Source organism: Pezoporus wallicus, unplaced genomic scaffold (assembly GCF_028554395.1).
Source record: "Pezoporus wallicus isolate ANWC-B61680 ecotype Strahan unplaced genomic scaffold, APGP_CSIRO_Pwel_v1 contig_8832, whole genome shotgun sequence".
In the NCBI taxonomy this organism is placed as follows: domain Eukaryota; kingdom Metazoa; phylum Chordata; class Aves; order Psittaciformes; family Psittacidae; genus Pezoporus; species Pezoporus wallicus.
In genome coordinates, this window is record NW_026637895.1 from 1 (window position 1) to 15,332 (window position 15,332).

The 15,332-nt window shown below is 54.0% G+C and overlaps 2 protein-coding genes across 2 annotated transcripts; both read right to left on the reverse strand.

Annotated features, from left to right (window-relative positions):
* Window positions 1–19: 19 nt before the first annotated feature.
* Window positions 20–1,155, reverse strand: LOC130598595 (chymotrypsin-C-like; the record flags this gene model as incomplete). The annotated part of the gene is made up of 6 exons (XM_057408118.1): window positions 1,101–1,155; window positions 901–992; window positions 724–821; window positions 512–637; window positions 269–405; window positions 20–192 (listed from the first exon to the last, which is right to left on the reverse strand). Coding segments are annotated over exons 1-6 (666 nt in total), but the record flags the coding sequence as incomplete, so codon positions are not given.
* Window positions 1,156–2,444: 1,289 nt separating this feature from the next.
* Window positions 2,445–11,570, reverse strand: LOC130598596 (dnaJ homolog subfamily C member 16-like). The gene is made up of 3 exons (XM_057408119.1): window positions 11,565–11,570; window positions 3,200–3,315; window positions 2,445–2,898 (listed from the first exon to the last, which is right to left on the reverse strand). Exons 1-3 carry the CDS (start codon window positions 11,568–11,570, stop codon window positions 2,727–2,729), a joined length of 294 nt encoding a protein of 97 aa, XP_057264102.1. The 3' UTR covers window positions 2,445–2,726.
* Between the last annotated feature and the right edge of the window lie 3,762 nt (window positions 11,571–15,332).

Consider the following 15,332-nt stretch of genomic DNA (forward strand, 5'->3'; position numbering starts at 1 on the left):
AGACCACTCCTGCACCCACCTTTGCCACCCCCTGCCCAACACTCACGTTGCAGCTGGAGATGACACCATCGCCGCCGGCGCACACCATGCTGGGGAGCACGTAGATGCCCCACCAGCTCCACTGGGAGCAGGTCTCATAGTCCACCACGGGCAGCAGTGCCTGCTGCAGGACATCAGCCAGGGGCCCATTTGCTGCCAAGAGAGGCACACATCACACCCTGCACCTGCATTGGATCCCCCTGACTCCTCCCCACGGACCCCCACTCACTCCAGAGCCGGCCCCAGCCGGTCACATAGCAGGGGTAGTTGTTCTCCAGTATCTGCCCGGCGGGCGGCAGGCAGGCCACCTGGATGGTCTCACTCTCCTGCACCTCCTCTGCCAGCTTGATCAGGGCGATGTCATTGCTACGGGGAGAGCCGAGCCATGGGGACAGGAAGATCAGGTTCATAGGGAAGCGGAACCCAGCCATAATACCCCCTCCATCCATCCCTGACCCATCCCATCCCATACACGATGAGGAGGGAGTTCCAATTCTCGTGCACGATGATCTTCTCCACACCCACAGCCACCGAGCCCGGCTCTTCCTCATCCGACAGGACCTGCTTGCCCAGCACCACGCGGTACGTCAGGGTAGAGCTTCCAGGGGCATAAACAGAGGTGTCAGTCTCCATAGGCATCTTATCCCCCCTGCATGGGCCCCTCTCTTACACCCCAGCACCCACCTGATGCAGTGGGCAGCCGTCAGCACCCAGTTGGTTTCAATCAGGGTCCCACCGCATGTGTGGTACCACTCCCCATTGCGGCTGTACTGCAGTGAGATCTGTGACAGCAGAGGCACAGCTTCACTGTGGGAATGTTCCAATCCCTGCCCCTATCCCCATCCCTGCATCCCCCCTTACCTGCCATGGCCAGCTGTGGGGCACAGCATCTTCACCACCCACCACACGGGGGACATGCAGCGATGCCACGGCCGCCTGCCCGCATCCATAGGCTGGGTGACACCGGCAAAGGGACCTCAGCGGCCTCCTGTGCCCAGGGTCACAGCGGCTGCCGGGGTCCCAAGCCCCTCACCCCATCCCCTCCTGCACCCCAGACCCACCGTAGCCCAGCAACACAGCGAGACACAGAGCACCCAGCATGGCTGCAGCCGTCCAGAGTGCATGGAGGGGCCACTCACCCCCCTTATAGCACCCCAGAACCTTGGGGTTGACCCTCCCCTGGCCAACATCTGGTGAGTGTCCCACGCTGGGGGGCAGCTCCTCAGCCCCATTGCTCCATCTTATCAGCCCCCTGGGAACAGCCACAGCTGCCCATCCAACGTGGCACAGCAGGGATGCCTGGGGACACACAAGGTCCCTCCTGGGGGGTCAGCCTGCAGGCAGCTCCCCCCGCCACACTGATCTCTGTGGTTGCAGGCAGCCCAACTGCCCCCAGCTTCCAGGGTGCAGCCTCCAAACCTGCTCCCCCATGCACCACAGGAGAAGGGTCTCCTTATCTCATGCTCCACATGGCCAAGGCCACCCAATACCCCACAGGGATGCTGAAGACCTTCAGTAACACCCTATCTGGATCATGCCCCCGGTGCTTCCTATGCTGATGTCCCAGCACCTCCATGGGTCATCCTGCTTCACCACCACCCGCAGCAGTGATGGGGTGCCTGCTCCCCATGTGGCTCCTGCCACTACCATGGACACAACCAGAGCATGGCTGCACCTCAGCCCCACACACAGGCACCCAGCTTAAGAAATATAATATTTATTTGGGATTAAAATAAAAACCCAAAACACACAAAACACACAAACACCCCCCGTACAACCACCCAGGGTGACACCGCGGGACAGACGCATCGGTACAGCCAACATGGGAGCTCACCCAACCACGTGTGGCTACAACACTCATCCTCCTGGGCCAAACACAACATGAAAACACAGAACAGCCTCAAGAGCCAGCAGCCACCTTTGCACACAGCTTCAGAACAGAGACACAGCCCTCGGGGGCTGCACACCATGGGAGGCTCCCACCCCCCGGCACTGCACACACGGACCCCTCCGGCAGCAATGGCAACAGGCACCGAGTCACTGTGACCCCCCCGGGGTGAGTGCCCGAGTCCTGCACGGTGCATGCACAACACAACAGCGTGGGGACAGCACCCCCGGGCACGGCTGCCCCGGCAGCCGCAGCCCCTGGCAGGGACACGGCGCTGTCACCCCTTGGGCAGGGGCAGCTCGGTGAGGGGACAACAGAGGGGTATGAACAACACCTACAGGCAGCACAGCAGGGGAAGGGAGGGCCGGGCTCTGACCCACCCCAGTCACTCAGAGAAGAGGGATGAGCACACCTCCTGAGCCAGGCCACGTTCCTGCTGGACAGGTAACAGGAACAGCTTTTGTCACCAAGGGCAGGCGCAGGGCTGTGGTGCTGCAGCTCCTTTTCCACCCTGGCTCCGCACAGCTGACAACTGCCTGGTGTGTGGCACTCTCATGCTCTCCATTCACTGAAACATGGGCATGCCCAAGGTGGTGGCAGTGCCAGACCTGTCCTGTCACCGTTGCCGAGTACAGGCCGGAAAGGCCACTTGGTTTTCCTCGGCTTGAGGCCACTAAAGAGCACAGCCAGCACCAAGATCCCTCCTGACGGGTGAGCTGACACCACTCCTGCCATGGCCTCAGGGCAGCCCTATGCAAGGTGTTAAAACAGTAGCAGAAACGTGGGCAAGGGCCCCAGCCTACCCTGTGAACGTGTAGACTTCCAGGGCAAACTTCTGAAGGAGGGCAGTTTTGGTTGAGTTGGACAGGATCAAGACCACGTTCATGTGACCCGGCCTGAGGCGAACCAAGTTACTGTTGTAGTTGATGTCCGTCAGCTCCGTCACCTCCACAAAGCCCTTTTTGGGAATCCTGCTGCAAAGAAACAGTCACTGAGTGAAAGGGGAATGAGGGACCATGAGGAACCAAGGACAGAGAAAGCATGAACCCACCCCTTGTCCTGAGCTGCCCCTGATAAGCCCTGTAGATAAGGCCAGTTTAACCAGGGCAACAGATCCAGACTTGGCTCCTCAACGCGTCAGGCAGACCTTTACCCTTACCCTAAGGGTGTTGTCTGGGCAAATGTGGTGGGAACTGCTTAATAACTGAGTTGGAGCACCCCTGTCCTCGCTGGCATGGGCAGAAACAGACGTGGAGAAATTAGGGAGGGAACCTGTTACTCTCTTTGCTGAAGCTCGCATCGTTCTTCTCGGTCTTTGCTGCGGTTTCTTCTTTCTCTGAGGGAGGACTGTCCCTTGTGTCGCTGGAATCGCTGCAGAAGAAGATGATCTTGAGTGTGTTTAAGGCACCAGATCAGACTGAGCTGCTCGTGGCTGGATTTTAAGATCCCTGAAGGCATGCTAAGGCACATGAAAAACAACAAGGTGCTTGGTGACAGCCAGCATGGCTTCACTAAGGGGAAATCCTGCCTGACCAATTTGATGGCCTTCTATGATGGGGCGACAGAACTGATGGACAGGGGTAGAGCAGCTGATGTCATCTACCCGGACTTGTGCAAAGCGTTCAACACTGTCCCACACGACATCCTTGTCTCTAAATTGGAGAGACATCAATTTGATGGATGGACCACCCGGTGGATAAAGAACTGGCTGGATGGCCGCACAGAGAGTTGTGGTGAATGGCTCAGTGTCCGGCTGGAGACCAGTAACGAGCGGTGTCCTGTTGCCTTCGCAAGGCGTGGCGACCTGGTTCAGGAACGGCACGGCGACCAACCCCAGGCCGCTCGGGCCATCAGCTCACAGACACCAGTGTGGTGGACGGCAAATGGCGTTTATTACTTCGCAACACAGCGTTATATACTCTGGGTTTACAACGTCACTTCCGTCTGCTTACATCACAAGCTACATACTATTGGCTATTAAACAGGGGGCTCTATCTTGGGGGCTCTATCTTTCCGTACAGCGTGATATCTTCCGGCCGCCAGGCCCTAACTACCTACATTTCCCCCCTCCCTATGCTTAATAAAACTAGCTGGGTATAACAACAGTATATGGTTTATGCTTTCACACAACACTGAAAACAGTTTCTGTAAACGCAATATATGCTTGAAATAGGGATGCAGAGCACATCGGGCAAGGCACGTGAAACAAGTGAGAGCAGAGAATGACAGGGTATAACTGGGGATAGACCAAAACTCTGAACAAGAACATTCCTAAAGCAACTGTTGGCGTTCTATTAACATGATGTTAACCTTTCCCAAACGGCTTTTGACAAATGATATCAGCTTATTCAATATACAGGGTCCAAAAATCAATGCTATCAGGATTGTTATAACCGGCCCTATCAGGGTAGATATTAAGGGGGTAAGCCACGGTGAATAGGTGAACCAGGATGTGAACCAATTCTGTTCCGCCTCCCGTTCCCTTTTTCGTTTTTCTAGTCTCTCCCGTAGTTTGGCCATAGTATCTCTCACTATGCCAGTGTGATCGGCATACAGACAACATTCTTCCTTCAGAGCTGCGCATACTCCCCCTTTATGTTTTATATACGGTTTGGGTGACCCTACTTGAGCAGGGGATCTGGGCTAGATTATATCCCCAACATATGCCAACTAGAGGCTGCCTGGGCCTGCCCCTTTTTTCTGCTGTATGGCTCTCTGATCCTTCACATCAAGGTCTGGCATGGCATGTGTCCCCACCGCTCCACGCCTGCTGGGTTGTGGCCAACAGCGGAGCTAAAGGTTCTTCTTGGTGGCAAACACAGAAGCCAACCCAGTCTTGCCCTTGATTGTGGTAGCAGGCATTTGGTCAGCCTCAGTCCTTGCACCTTGTTGTCAATGCACAGTTTCACCTGCTTCATCCAGTAACAAGTCGCTACTACAGCAAGGCACACACGAATTTACATTAGCAGAGTAACTATTACAGGGTGCAGCAGCATGTTGAAGATGCTGATGGCAGTGAAGGACTAGCCAAAGAAATTTCTTACCAGTGGAATTCTCCCCCCTCTTAAATTTGTTCCATCACCTGCTTTATAACACTACCATTGTATTAAAATCTTTCTAGCTTTTGCGTTAGCATTTTCTAGCAGCTACTGCAAATTTCCATACTCTAACATCTCTTTTACAAGTGACAAATCTATACAATACAAGGTGCAGTTTCTTATTGCGACTAGCTAGTACATACGGGTGGCTTTGTACACAAAATCACAACCTCTAATAATAGCTACTTTACAAGCACACATATTCAGGATGTTACTTTTCAGTTGCCCCCAAGTGATGTTTTGCAGCTACTCATTCTTTCTCTTCCTCTATCTCATTCTGCTTGGGGTATTCACGGTCAGCTCCTGTAGCTGAGGCATCAGGTTTTTCCATTCGTCTGTCCAGCTCATGGCAAGACTTCACAAACTTTGCAGGCAGTCGCCATGGACCTGTAGGCAGGAGGACACAAATATACCCCCTCCCCCAGGTTATCAGTTCTTGAGAAGTAGACAGGTTAAACTGCACATTGTTAACCGGCGAGGAGTTTGCTGCGTCATTGCTCTTCCCCCCCCTTTTGTGTTTGTTTTTTTTGTGTTGTTGTTGTTTTTGTTTGGGGTTTTTTTGTTTTTTTTTTTATCCCTGCAAAAGCCGGCCTGCTCGGCAGCAGCTACAGCCACCTGGCCGCTTCAGCAGCAACCATAAACACCTGCCGGCAGCCACACTTTTACATTAACTCTTTCATGCCCAAAATGTTAAACAGCTACCCCTTAAAAACTTTTACAATAAACCCAACAATACACAAAACACCGATTGCCCTCAACACACACACGCACACACACACACGTGTGTGGGATCCCACAAGCACACTCCACACAAGTTCAATATTTGAAACACAAAAAGACAATTATTACTCCCACTACAGTCCCACGTACAGACCGTGGCACAAGGACCCTGTGGAGACTAACAGCAAACCAGCTCCGAGAAGCATCACTGCAGTGCGAGGTGGCAGGCTCAAACTTAGCAGGCGTCCCCGCAGAGGCTCTGCCTCCCCCACATCGTATGAGGCTTGGGCTTTTATACTGACCAAAATGCACACTCATTCCGACACAGGTGGCCAGCCTGTGCTGGAAGAAGTGGCCAGCAGTATCTACAGAGGTCTCCAAGGGTTGATAGAAACCTGGACATACTTATATTTACCAACTTCTAGTACATGAGTATCACAGAGAGACTGTATGGGCTCCCCCTGTCAATTGCAAGAAAAAAATCATAACATATACAGCTTGAGTATAAGAGGATTTTAACGCATACGCGGTCACTGTTTGTCAGGCCTCCTTAACTATTTTGAGATCAAGAGCTTCCCACTCTTTAGCCCCCTGCTGTGTAGTAAACACAGGATATGCAAAGATGCCCATTGCAGAAAATTCCCCAGTAATGTTCACCTCTTTGGTTACCCATTGTTACAACAGAGCGTCTCCAGGGCCAGTAAGTCTGAGCAGACCGACCCGGGAGATGAAGAGTCAGGGTCTGGAAGCAGAGGATCTAAATCTGGCTCGGATTCAGGGGATTCGGGGGCTGATCCTGCGCCGAACTCGGGGTCTCCGTTGCTCGCAGCTGTGTCTTTCTTATCAGATGTCTCTCGTTCGGTATGTGGCCATCTGCAGACCTGGCTCCTCCGTGACTGAGTTAAAAATCTTTTCACTCTGGGGCATAGTGGGCTGGAGAGGCTCGCGGTTCCTTTAAATCTCCCGCTCGCGCATGATCCCTATTTTCTACTGCGTGCTTCACAGTGGCGCCGCAATCGATCTGGCGCCGAGGCACCGCCCTCTTTCTTTCGGATTCCTCGACATTTATCATGCGTGTACCTTCTAATATACTTTCTCTGTCCTTTTCAAAGTCCCTACTTTCGGAACTGGGGTGGTGGGGGAGCAGGGGGTTACACTTCCTCCGCGGCACCTTCTGATGGAGGGGGAGAAAAGGGGGGGGGAACCTGTGCTCCCGCGAGTTGGGGGGAACGAGTTGTAATCTTCCCCCGGTTTCAACCGACCGGGGACGTCTGTTCCTAGTTTCTTCATTGCTACGGCGGCAGTTTTCTTTTCTGCCTTGTATCTTTTTATACAGTTCATTACTTCCCTCCGTGGTTTACCGAGTTTCTTTGCCTTTTTATAATCATTAAGCACTGGGTCAAATAGTTCATCACCAAACTTTGGCCACTCACTCTCCTCAAATATTGTATTAGGATCTGCAAAAAAAAATCCCTTAGCCTTCCCTAGCCACTAGACCTGCTAGCTGCTTTAGAGTCTCAGGCTCAATTCCCCGCTTTTATAAAAAGCACTGTAAAAAGTTCAGGGCCCAGCAGAATCATCGACGTCTGGGAAGTGCAAAGTCTGTGTGGCCTCCCCGACTCCCAATTTGGGGGTGGCCAATAAATAGTTCTTTGCCACCTTCCAGGTCTCCTGCGCTTGTATTGCCTTCTGCAGGGCCCGTTCGACTTTTCCCCGTGACTTAAGGTTTTTCCCACAACCTGAGGACTTCGTCTCCTCAGCTAGCGCTTTAGTACATTTATCCCACACTTCAGGGTGGAGAATATCCACCGGCTGGTCAATGACCCCAATTTGCAAGAGTCTTGCAACAGCGAGAGAAAAATCTTTAGACTTGCGATCAATACCCCACTGTTTATGTAATTGTGATACGACCTTCACAAGGGCTTCCATCCTCCTTGTTGGTCCGGGAGTGTCCTCCCCGCCGGGCTGGTCCTGCCGCCCCGGCCGCCGTTCACCCGTCCAGGCGAGTTTCCCGGGTTTCGGCACCACTTGTTGCCTTCGCAAGGCGTGGCGACCTGGTTCAGGAACGGCACGGTGACCAACCCCAGGCCGCTCGGGCCATCAGCTCACAGACACCAGTGTGGTGGACGGCAAATGGTGTTTATTACTTCGCAACACAGCGTTATATACTCTGGGTTTACAGCGTCACATCCGTCTGCTTACATCACAAGCTACATACTATTGGCTATTAAACAGGGGGCTCTATCTTGGGGGCTCTATCTTTCCGTACAGCGCGATATCTTCCGGCCGCCAGGCCCTAACTACCTACAGTGTCCCTCAGGGATCGGTATTGGGATCGGTCTTGTTCAACATCTTCGTCACTGACATGGACAGTGGGATTGAGCGCGCCCTCAGCAAGTTTGCCGATGACACCGAGCTGTGTGGTTCGGTTGATGCCCTGGAGGGAAGGAATGTCATCCAGACGGACCTCGACACGCTTGTGAGGTGGGCTGATGCCAACCTTGTGGAGTTTAACCATGCCAAGTGCAAGGTCCTACACCTGGGTCGGAGCAATCCCAGGCACAGCTACAGGTTGGACAGAGAACAGATTCAGAGCAGCCCTGTGGAGAAGGACTTGGGGGTGTTGGTTGATGAGAAAATGAACATGAGCCGGCTTCAGTGTGCACTTGCAGCCCAGAAACCAACCGTGTCCTGGGCTGCATCCAGAGGAGCATTGCCAGCAGGTCGAAGGAGGTGATCCTGCCCCTCTACTCTGCTCTTGTGTGACCTCACTTGGAGCATTGTGTGCAGTTCTGGTGTCCTCAACATAAAAAGGACATGGAACTGCTGGAACAAGTCCAGAGGAGGCCACAAGGATGATCAGGGGCTGGAGCACCTCCTGTATGGAGACAGGCTGAGAAAGTTGGGGCTGTTCAGCCTGGAGAAGAGAAGCTGCGTGGAGACCTCATAGCAGCCTTCCAGTATCTGAAGGGGGGCTATAGGAATGCTGGGGATGGACTCTTCATTAGGGACTGTTGTGATAGGACAAGGGGTAACGGGTTAAAACTTAAACAGGGGAAGTTTAGATTGAATATAAGGAAGAAGTTCTTTCCTCTTAGGGTGGTGAGGCACTGGAATGGGTTGCCAAGGGCAGCTGTGAATGCTCCATCCCTGGCAGTTTTCAAGGCCAGGCTGGACAAAGCCTTGGGTGACCTGGTTTAGTGTGAGGTGTCCCTGAGGTGTCCCTGCCCATGGCAGGGGAGTTGGAACTTTATGATCTTAAGGTCCTTTCCAACCCTAACTCTTCTGTGATTCTGTGATTCTAACATTCTGTGATTCTAACATTCTATGCTTCTATGATCTGCAAGTTGATACTTTCAAGACTCCTTGACCTAACAGTTAGGGGGCGGGGAAGTTTCATAACTCCCACCAGCCGTGGTCCCAAAAGCCAGTGAAAGAGTGACAAGAGCCAGCAAAGATGACATCCAGGGAGGGTCAATCTTCCCTGACAGCGAGACCGAGACTGAGCTCTGGCCCACACCAGAGAGGGCCAAAGACAACCCGAAGTGCCACAAGCCCGCTTCTGACCACCACAACTGGAAAGATTGGGAAGCACACACATCAGCATTGCAGGGACAGCGGTGCGGGCCCCATCCCTGCCCCTTGCACACCAAATTCATCTCCCCAACAAACATCATTGGGATAGGAAAACCATCGTGGGCATGGGAAGCCATCATTTAGGACAGGGAATCATTGGCGAGGGGAACCTGATGGGATTCATTGGCCGCATGGCTGCTGCAGCAGCCACCATTGGTGGAATGTAGGACAGTGGAATGGAAAGAGTTCTGAGAGCCCCACAGATAACCCCATGCTGAGGAAGGAGACATCACCAGACAGACTCCACGACTGGGTACCTCACTCACTATACTGCACCCCCAGAGCAAGAACCTTGGTCACTAGACCCAAACTAGCCAAAGGGGTACTCTGTAACACAGCACCTCATGCCCGCTATAGAAACTGGGGGACTAACCTGGCAGGGACCAGTCGCTGCTTGGGACAGGCTGGGTATTCATCAGTGGGTGGGGGCAATTGTACTGTGCATCACTTGTGTTTATTGGGTTTTTCCTCTTCCCTTTCTCCTTTTAGTTTTATATTCTATATGAATACATTCTGTTGAACTTAGATATTAAACTGTTCTTATCTCAACCCCTGGGTTTTACATTCCTTTGATTCTCCTCCACATCCCATTCAGGGAGGGGGGAAGAGGGGTGTGAGTGAGCAGCTGCGCGGTGCTGAGCTACCGGCTGGGCTTAAACCACGGCAGTGGCTTGTGGACAGAATCCTGCCCTAGCTCTGACTCACATTGTCAGCACAACCTGCAATCGACCCTCCAAGGCCGCACACAAACATTATCAGTGCTAAACTTGACATTTGTGATCCAAACGATAAAATCCCCATCATAATCAAACCCATCCTAAGTGGTGCTTTCGATTTATGGAGAGAGTTTGACGATGCAAGAAGGAACACAGGGGTTCAGGGTTCTTTTCATTTAGCTGTTCATATAGCACCTGCATAAGCCAGTTCCCTGTGCCTGCGCCACCAGCTCCTCAGAAGCTGAACCGTGAAAATCCTTCGCTAAGGATGCACGGAATTCCCAACCACCACCCTGGGGAGAAACAGGAAAGTATGCACCTGCCTTGCATGGGACAGGATCCAGCACGAGCAGCCTCTGAAAGGACCCCAAAGCTCTGACCCAGAACCTCAGAGTCGCACCTAAAGACAAAGCCCCAGGGAAGCCCACACCTCTGGCCAAGAACTCCAAGCCCTCTCTAATTCTAGTCCCTGGCAGCCCAGCCCAATTCTCCTTCATGAGCTGGCAGCACTGTTCACCTTTGCTGGGCAGGAGAGAGTTCCCTCAGTGAGACAGACAGGGCATTTGGAAAACACTGAAGGGAGAGGGCAAGTCGACAGCAGGCAAGCAAGAGCAGAGCGGATTCACACAGCTATTTTGTCCAGTAGCGGATAAATAGAGAGCTCTCAAAGGGCACATCTCAGTGAGAACTGCTCAGAGATACGGGCAGAAACCCCGTGAAGTGACTTCTGTAAGGACGCACCCACACAGCCTAGTCCCCAACCTCAGAAAGTGCTTCAAAATGTTACTACAAATCCTGCTCCAAGACAGGAGAAACACTGTTTAGGGGACTGTCTATTACAGCCATCTGGTGGCAAGTAGGACATGTAGATATAGATGTCTAGATATATGCGAATGTACATAAATATACATGTACATGTATGTACACACATACGGATACATACATATGTGCACAAGTCAATAATTTCAAGACTGCTTAAACCTAACAGTTAGAGGGCAGGGAAGTTTCATAACATGCACGATGGGCCCCACCAGCCGGGGTCTCAAAAGCCAGTGACAGGGTGACAAGAGCCAGCAAAGATGCCATCCAGGAGGGTCAACCTTCCCTGACAGCGAGACCGAGACTGAGCTCTGGCCCACACCAGAGAGGGCCAAGTGCCTCAAACCCACTTCCCACTACCACCACTGGGAAGACTGGGAAGCACGCACATCATCATTGCAGGGACAGCGGTGCGGGCCCCATCCTTGACCCTTGCACGCCAAATTCACCTCCCCAACAAACATCATTGGGATGGGAAAACCATCGTGGGCATGGGAAACCATCATTTAGGACAGGGAATCATTGTCAGGGGGAAGCTGATGGGGTCCATTGACTGCGCAGCTGCTGCAGCAGCCACCACTGGTGGAACCTTGGGTGGATCCTGTTGCAGAGGGGCTGTTGGCCCAAGCTCAGCTGATACTGACCCACGGTCATGGCAGGTACAGCAGCAGCTCCCGCTCCTCCCGGTGCTCCTGCCCACAGGTAACCCCCAGCCGGCTTTGCCGGCCACTTTCTCACCCCAGCACCTCTCTCTGCTTCTCCCAACAGAGAGGTTTCCCCTCCACCTGCCAGCACCACTGCAAGTGTCTGGTCTGAGCCCCAGCGCTCTGGCCATGGCGAGAAGCATCACTACCCGTCAGCTACCCCTGTCCTGGGCTGCCGCTGCCCTGGGGCCAACCCAGGACCAGCCTGGCCCCTCGCAGCTGGCGCAGGGGGTGCCAGGGCCCCTCGGGGGTCACTGCGCTGCCGCTCCCCCCCACAGCACAAATCCCCTGCTCCCATGGGCAGGAGGCGGCCTCCACCAAGGACGGGGCAGCCATGGAGGACACCATCCCCTCCGCCGCTCCCCACCAGCCACATGCAGCGCGCAGGGATGGCCCCGTCCCGCACGTCCCTGACTGGGACGCCTTCCTCCAGGAGCTTCCAGAACTCTCCAAGTACCTCGTGCAGGGGACGGCGTGGTGGGGCTGGGCTGGGGGACAATGAGGACACTTTCCCCAATGCCTTCCATTGCCCCAACAGCCTCACCATTACTGCCTTCCTCAAGGAGTTCTGCGCCGCCTTGGAGTGTGTGGCCAACGGCGACTGCCCGCTGGACCCGGCGGTGCTGGCGCAGCTCCCCGATGTCGAGGACACCCCCACGAGCACCAATGGACCCAGCTCTCCTGCAGAAGTGCTCCACGAGCTCCCAAACTGTCCAAGTACGTGGCGGGGGGGCAGCTCCCACAAAGAGCCATCGGTGCCGGTGGGGCTAGGGGCTGGTGAGGACACAGCCCCGGTGCCCCCAGCGTCCCCATCCCAACCAGCTCCCTCACATGCTCCCCCTCCTCTTCCTGTGCAGGGCAGAGGACACCTGCACTGTGGAGATGGAGGACAGCGATGGCACCTCCCGCGATGGCCCCCACAGCCCTGCCAGCGCCCACCCCTTCACCCAGGCTCCTGACCTGCTGCAGCACTGGGTGCACATCAGGAGGAGCAAGGGCTGCGCGGAAACACCGATGCTGGGGGCTGCCGACCCCTTCTGAGGGGCGCCGGCCTCCCCCTTGCAGGACACACAGCGGGAGCAGGGCAGGGGCTCAGCAGACCTCCCCCCCGGCCACCACTGAGCCCCTCTGGCACTGCAGAGGAGAGCTCTCGGCACAGCTCTGCCCAGAGCTCCCAGGACACTGCAGAGCCTCAAGGGGACAGAGCTGCCCGGAGTCCCCGGAAGGAGCCCCTGGCAGCTCCCATGGAGCATCCCCTGCTGAGCCCCCGCTGGCAGCCCAGGGTGCTTCTGACCCGCCTGCAACTGCGGAGTGCCCAGGCCCCGGCTGCCCCCAGCACCAACCACCACACAAACACGCACTGGTGCAGGAGGCACTGCACAGGGAGCCCAGGGTACTTCTGAGCCCACTGCAACTGCCCCTGGGCCTTGTCTCCTGCCAGGGGGTGCCCACACTGCCAGAGGCGGGCAGCAGCCCGGCCCAGTGCCCTGTGCCAGCCCGCACCCGCAGCCAGCAAGAGCGCTCCCAGCAGGACCATTCCCCACCAAGGAAGAGGAGGAAGATGGAGCTGCGCCGGCTGAGCAAGCGCTAGGACACACTGTGCCGGGGCACACACACAGGCCCAGCCCAGCTGTGGGCACCAGCGCACAGCAGGCAGGAAGCAGCAAGGGAAGAGATGGGGTTTCCTTGTTCTGCTGCCCTATCTTTAATGTTTTGCTCTTAACAAGAGGCAATGAGCATAAACTCAGGAAGGGCCACCTGAACTTGGGGAAGAACTCATTTACTGAGAGGGTGACTGAGCACTGGGATGGAATGTCCAGAGCGGTTGTGGAGCCTCCTTCCCTGTTGCCTTCCAATAGTTTTGTTACTTTTTTTTTCCCACAGAAATTGGGCAAGTCAATGAGACTGGTGGATGCAGCTGCTAAGAAATGTTTATTTAAACTACGCTCCACATGGGATGGTATTTTTCCTTTGAAGAAACTACTTGTACCGGATATCAGAGTCAACACATTAGATCCTGCTTGGCCAATTGAACCTCTGCCCTCAAACCTGGATTTTTCCAGCATCCTTGCAAAACACAAGTTTCCAAAGAAATAAGTTTGTGTGCCTGTGGAATATGTAGAAAAACTGATGCTGTCATGAGAACATGTGCCTGGGTGATGTATTTTGCAGTACTGACTTTGTATTACTGATTTTGCTGGAACACGAAAGCACAACAGAATCTTAAATAACAGCGATGACTACAGAGAGCTCAGAAAATCAGAGTGTAAAACAAGGGAGTCTAAGTCCGAGTCCCAAATGGTCACAGTCATCATGTACACAGGAGAGGAGCTCACTTAAGAGGAGATGTCGGAGTTTATCTCTCAGTTCATCACCTCCTAAAATAAGGAAGGTATGTCAAATAGGCCCTAAGCAGCCTCATGCTGAAGAAGGCTTATGCAGTCCTTTGTGGACCTTTCAACACCAAACTGGCATGGTTCACTCTGGGAAGGAGTTTGCCATGTATAAAATTGAGAAACTTGTACATGAATTTCAAGGAAAAACAAAGGAGGGTTCTTCCACAAGAGACATTGCTCCAGTCTCCACTGGACAGCTTCAAAGACAGAGTGGGAGGGCTGAACTTACACCTCCTCCTGGAGTAATGAATTCGAACCTGGTTTTGCAAGGACCAACTGGAGCATCCTATGACTGGGCCAACAACCACATGGAGGGCAGGGACAACCATGGTAACAGGACTGTATGGATTAGATGGCCTGGCACATCAGAGCCACAGAAGCATAAGGCTCTAGTAGACACCCCAGCAGTGCACCCTAATAGCATCCAGGGTCACAATCTATTTGTGTTTCTGCAGTGACAGCGACATCCCAACTCAAATAAGCCTGGCTGGGAAGAAGTGCCAAAAGCATCCCACTGTGACTGGCCAGGAGGCTTTTCAAGCACCAAAAAAAGCACAAAAAAGGGTACCTCTGTCCTTTTGGCATAGCTGCTTTAGAGACAAGGGAAATGAAGCAGCTCTCTACCTTGCCTGCTCTCTCTGCTGGGTGGTTGATGAAGCTGAAACAACAACAAGTGCCAATCACAACCACAACAGGGCTAAGGAGAGATCAGCAGCACTCTCTCACCCTTCCATGGCAGCCATACACCCACCACTGCGCTGATACCTCGTGGCACCCATCTCCGCTGCTCCGCATCTGAGCATCTGAACCTGACTCCTTTTGACCACCAACCACATCAAGGAAGCAGGAACTTTGATGAAACTGGACAAGGGCAGCGGTGATGGCATCGCAATCAGCTTCAGCATCCAAGAGTCCACCACCACACACTATCCATCTTTCCTGCCCGGAAACACTCATGACAGATGGAGCCCCGGGTCATGGACTGAAGGGACCCTACCGGCCGTATTAAAAGGCACAGGGACTGTCCTTAAGGAGGCTGCAATGAATTGCATTACCCCTCTCTGGGGAGCTCTCTCAGTCTCCCCAGAGCCCAGCTTCACCAGTGAAAACTTCCAATCCCTGCTCCCATGCCTGAGGTTCCAGGACAGAAACCTGGTGCTGGGCATCACCTGCAAATGGTGAGCTCTGGAATGGTGCCACCAAAACGGCAATCCGCCATGGAACTAGTCACCTAAAACTCCATCTGTGTATTGCCCCTCTGCTGAGAGCTTTCGGGGATGCTGGAGAACAGCTCTCAGAGGGCAAACATCCAGCCC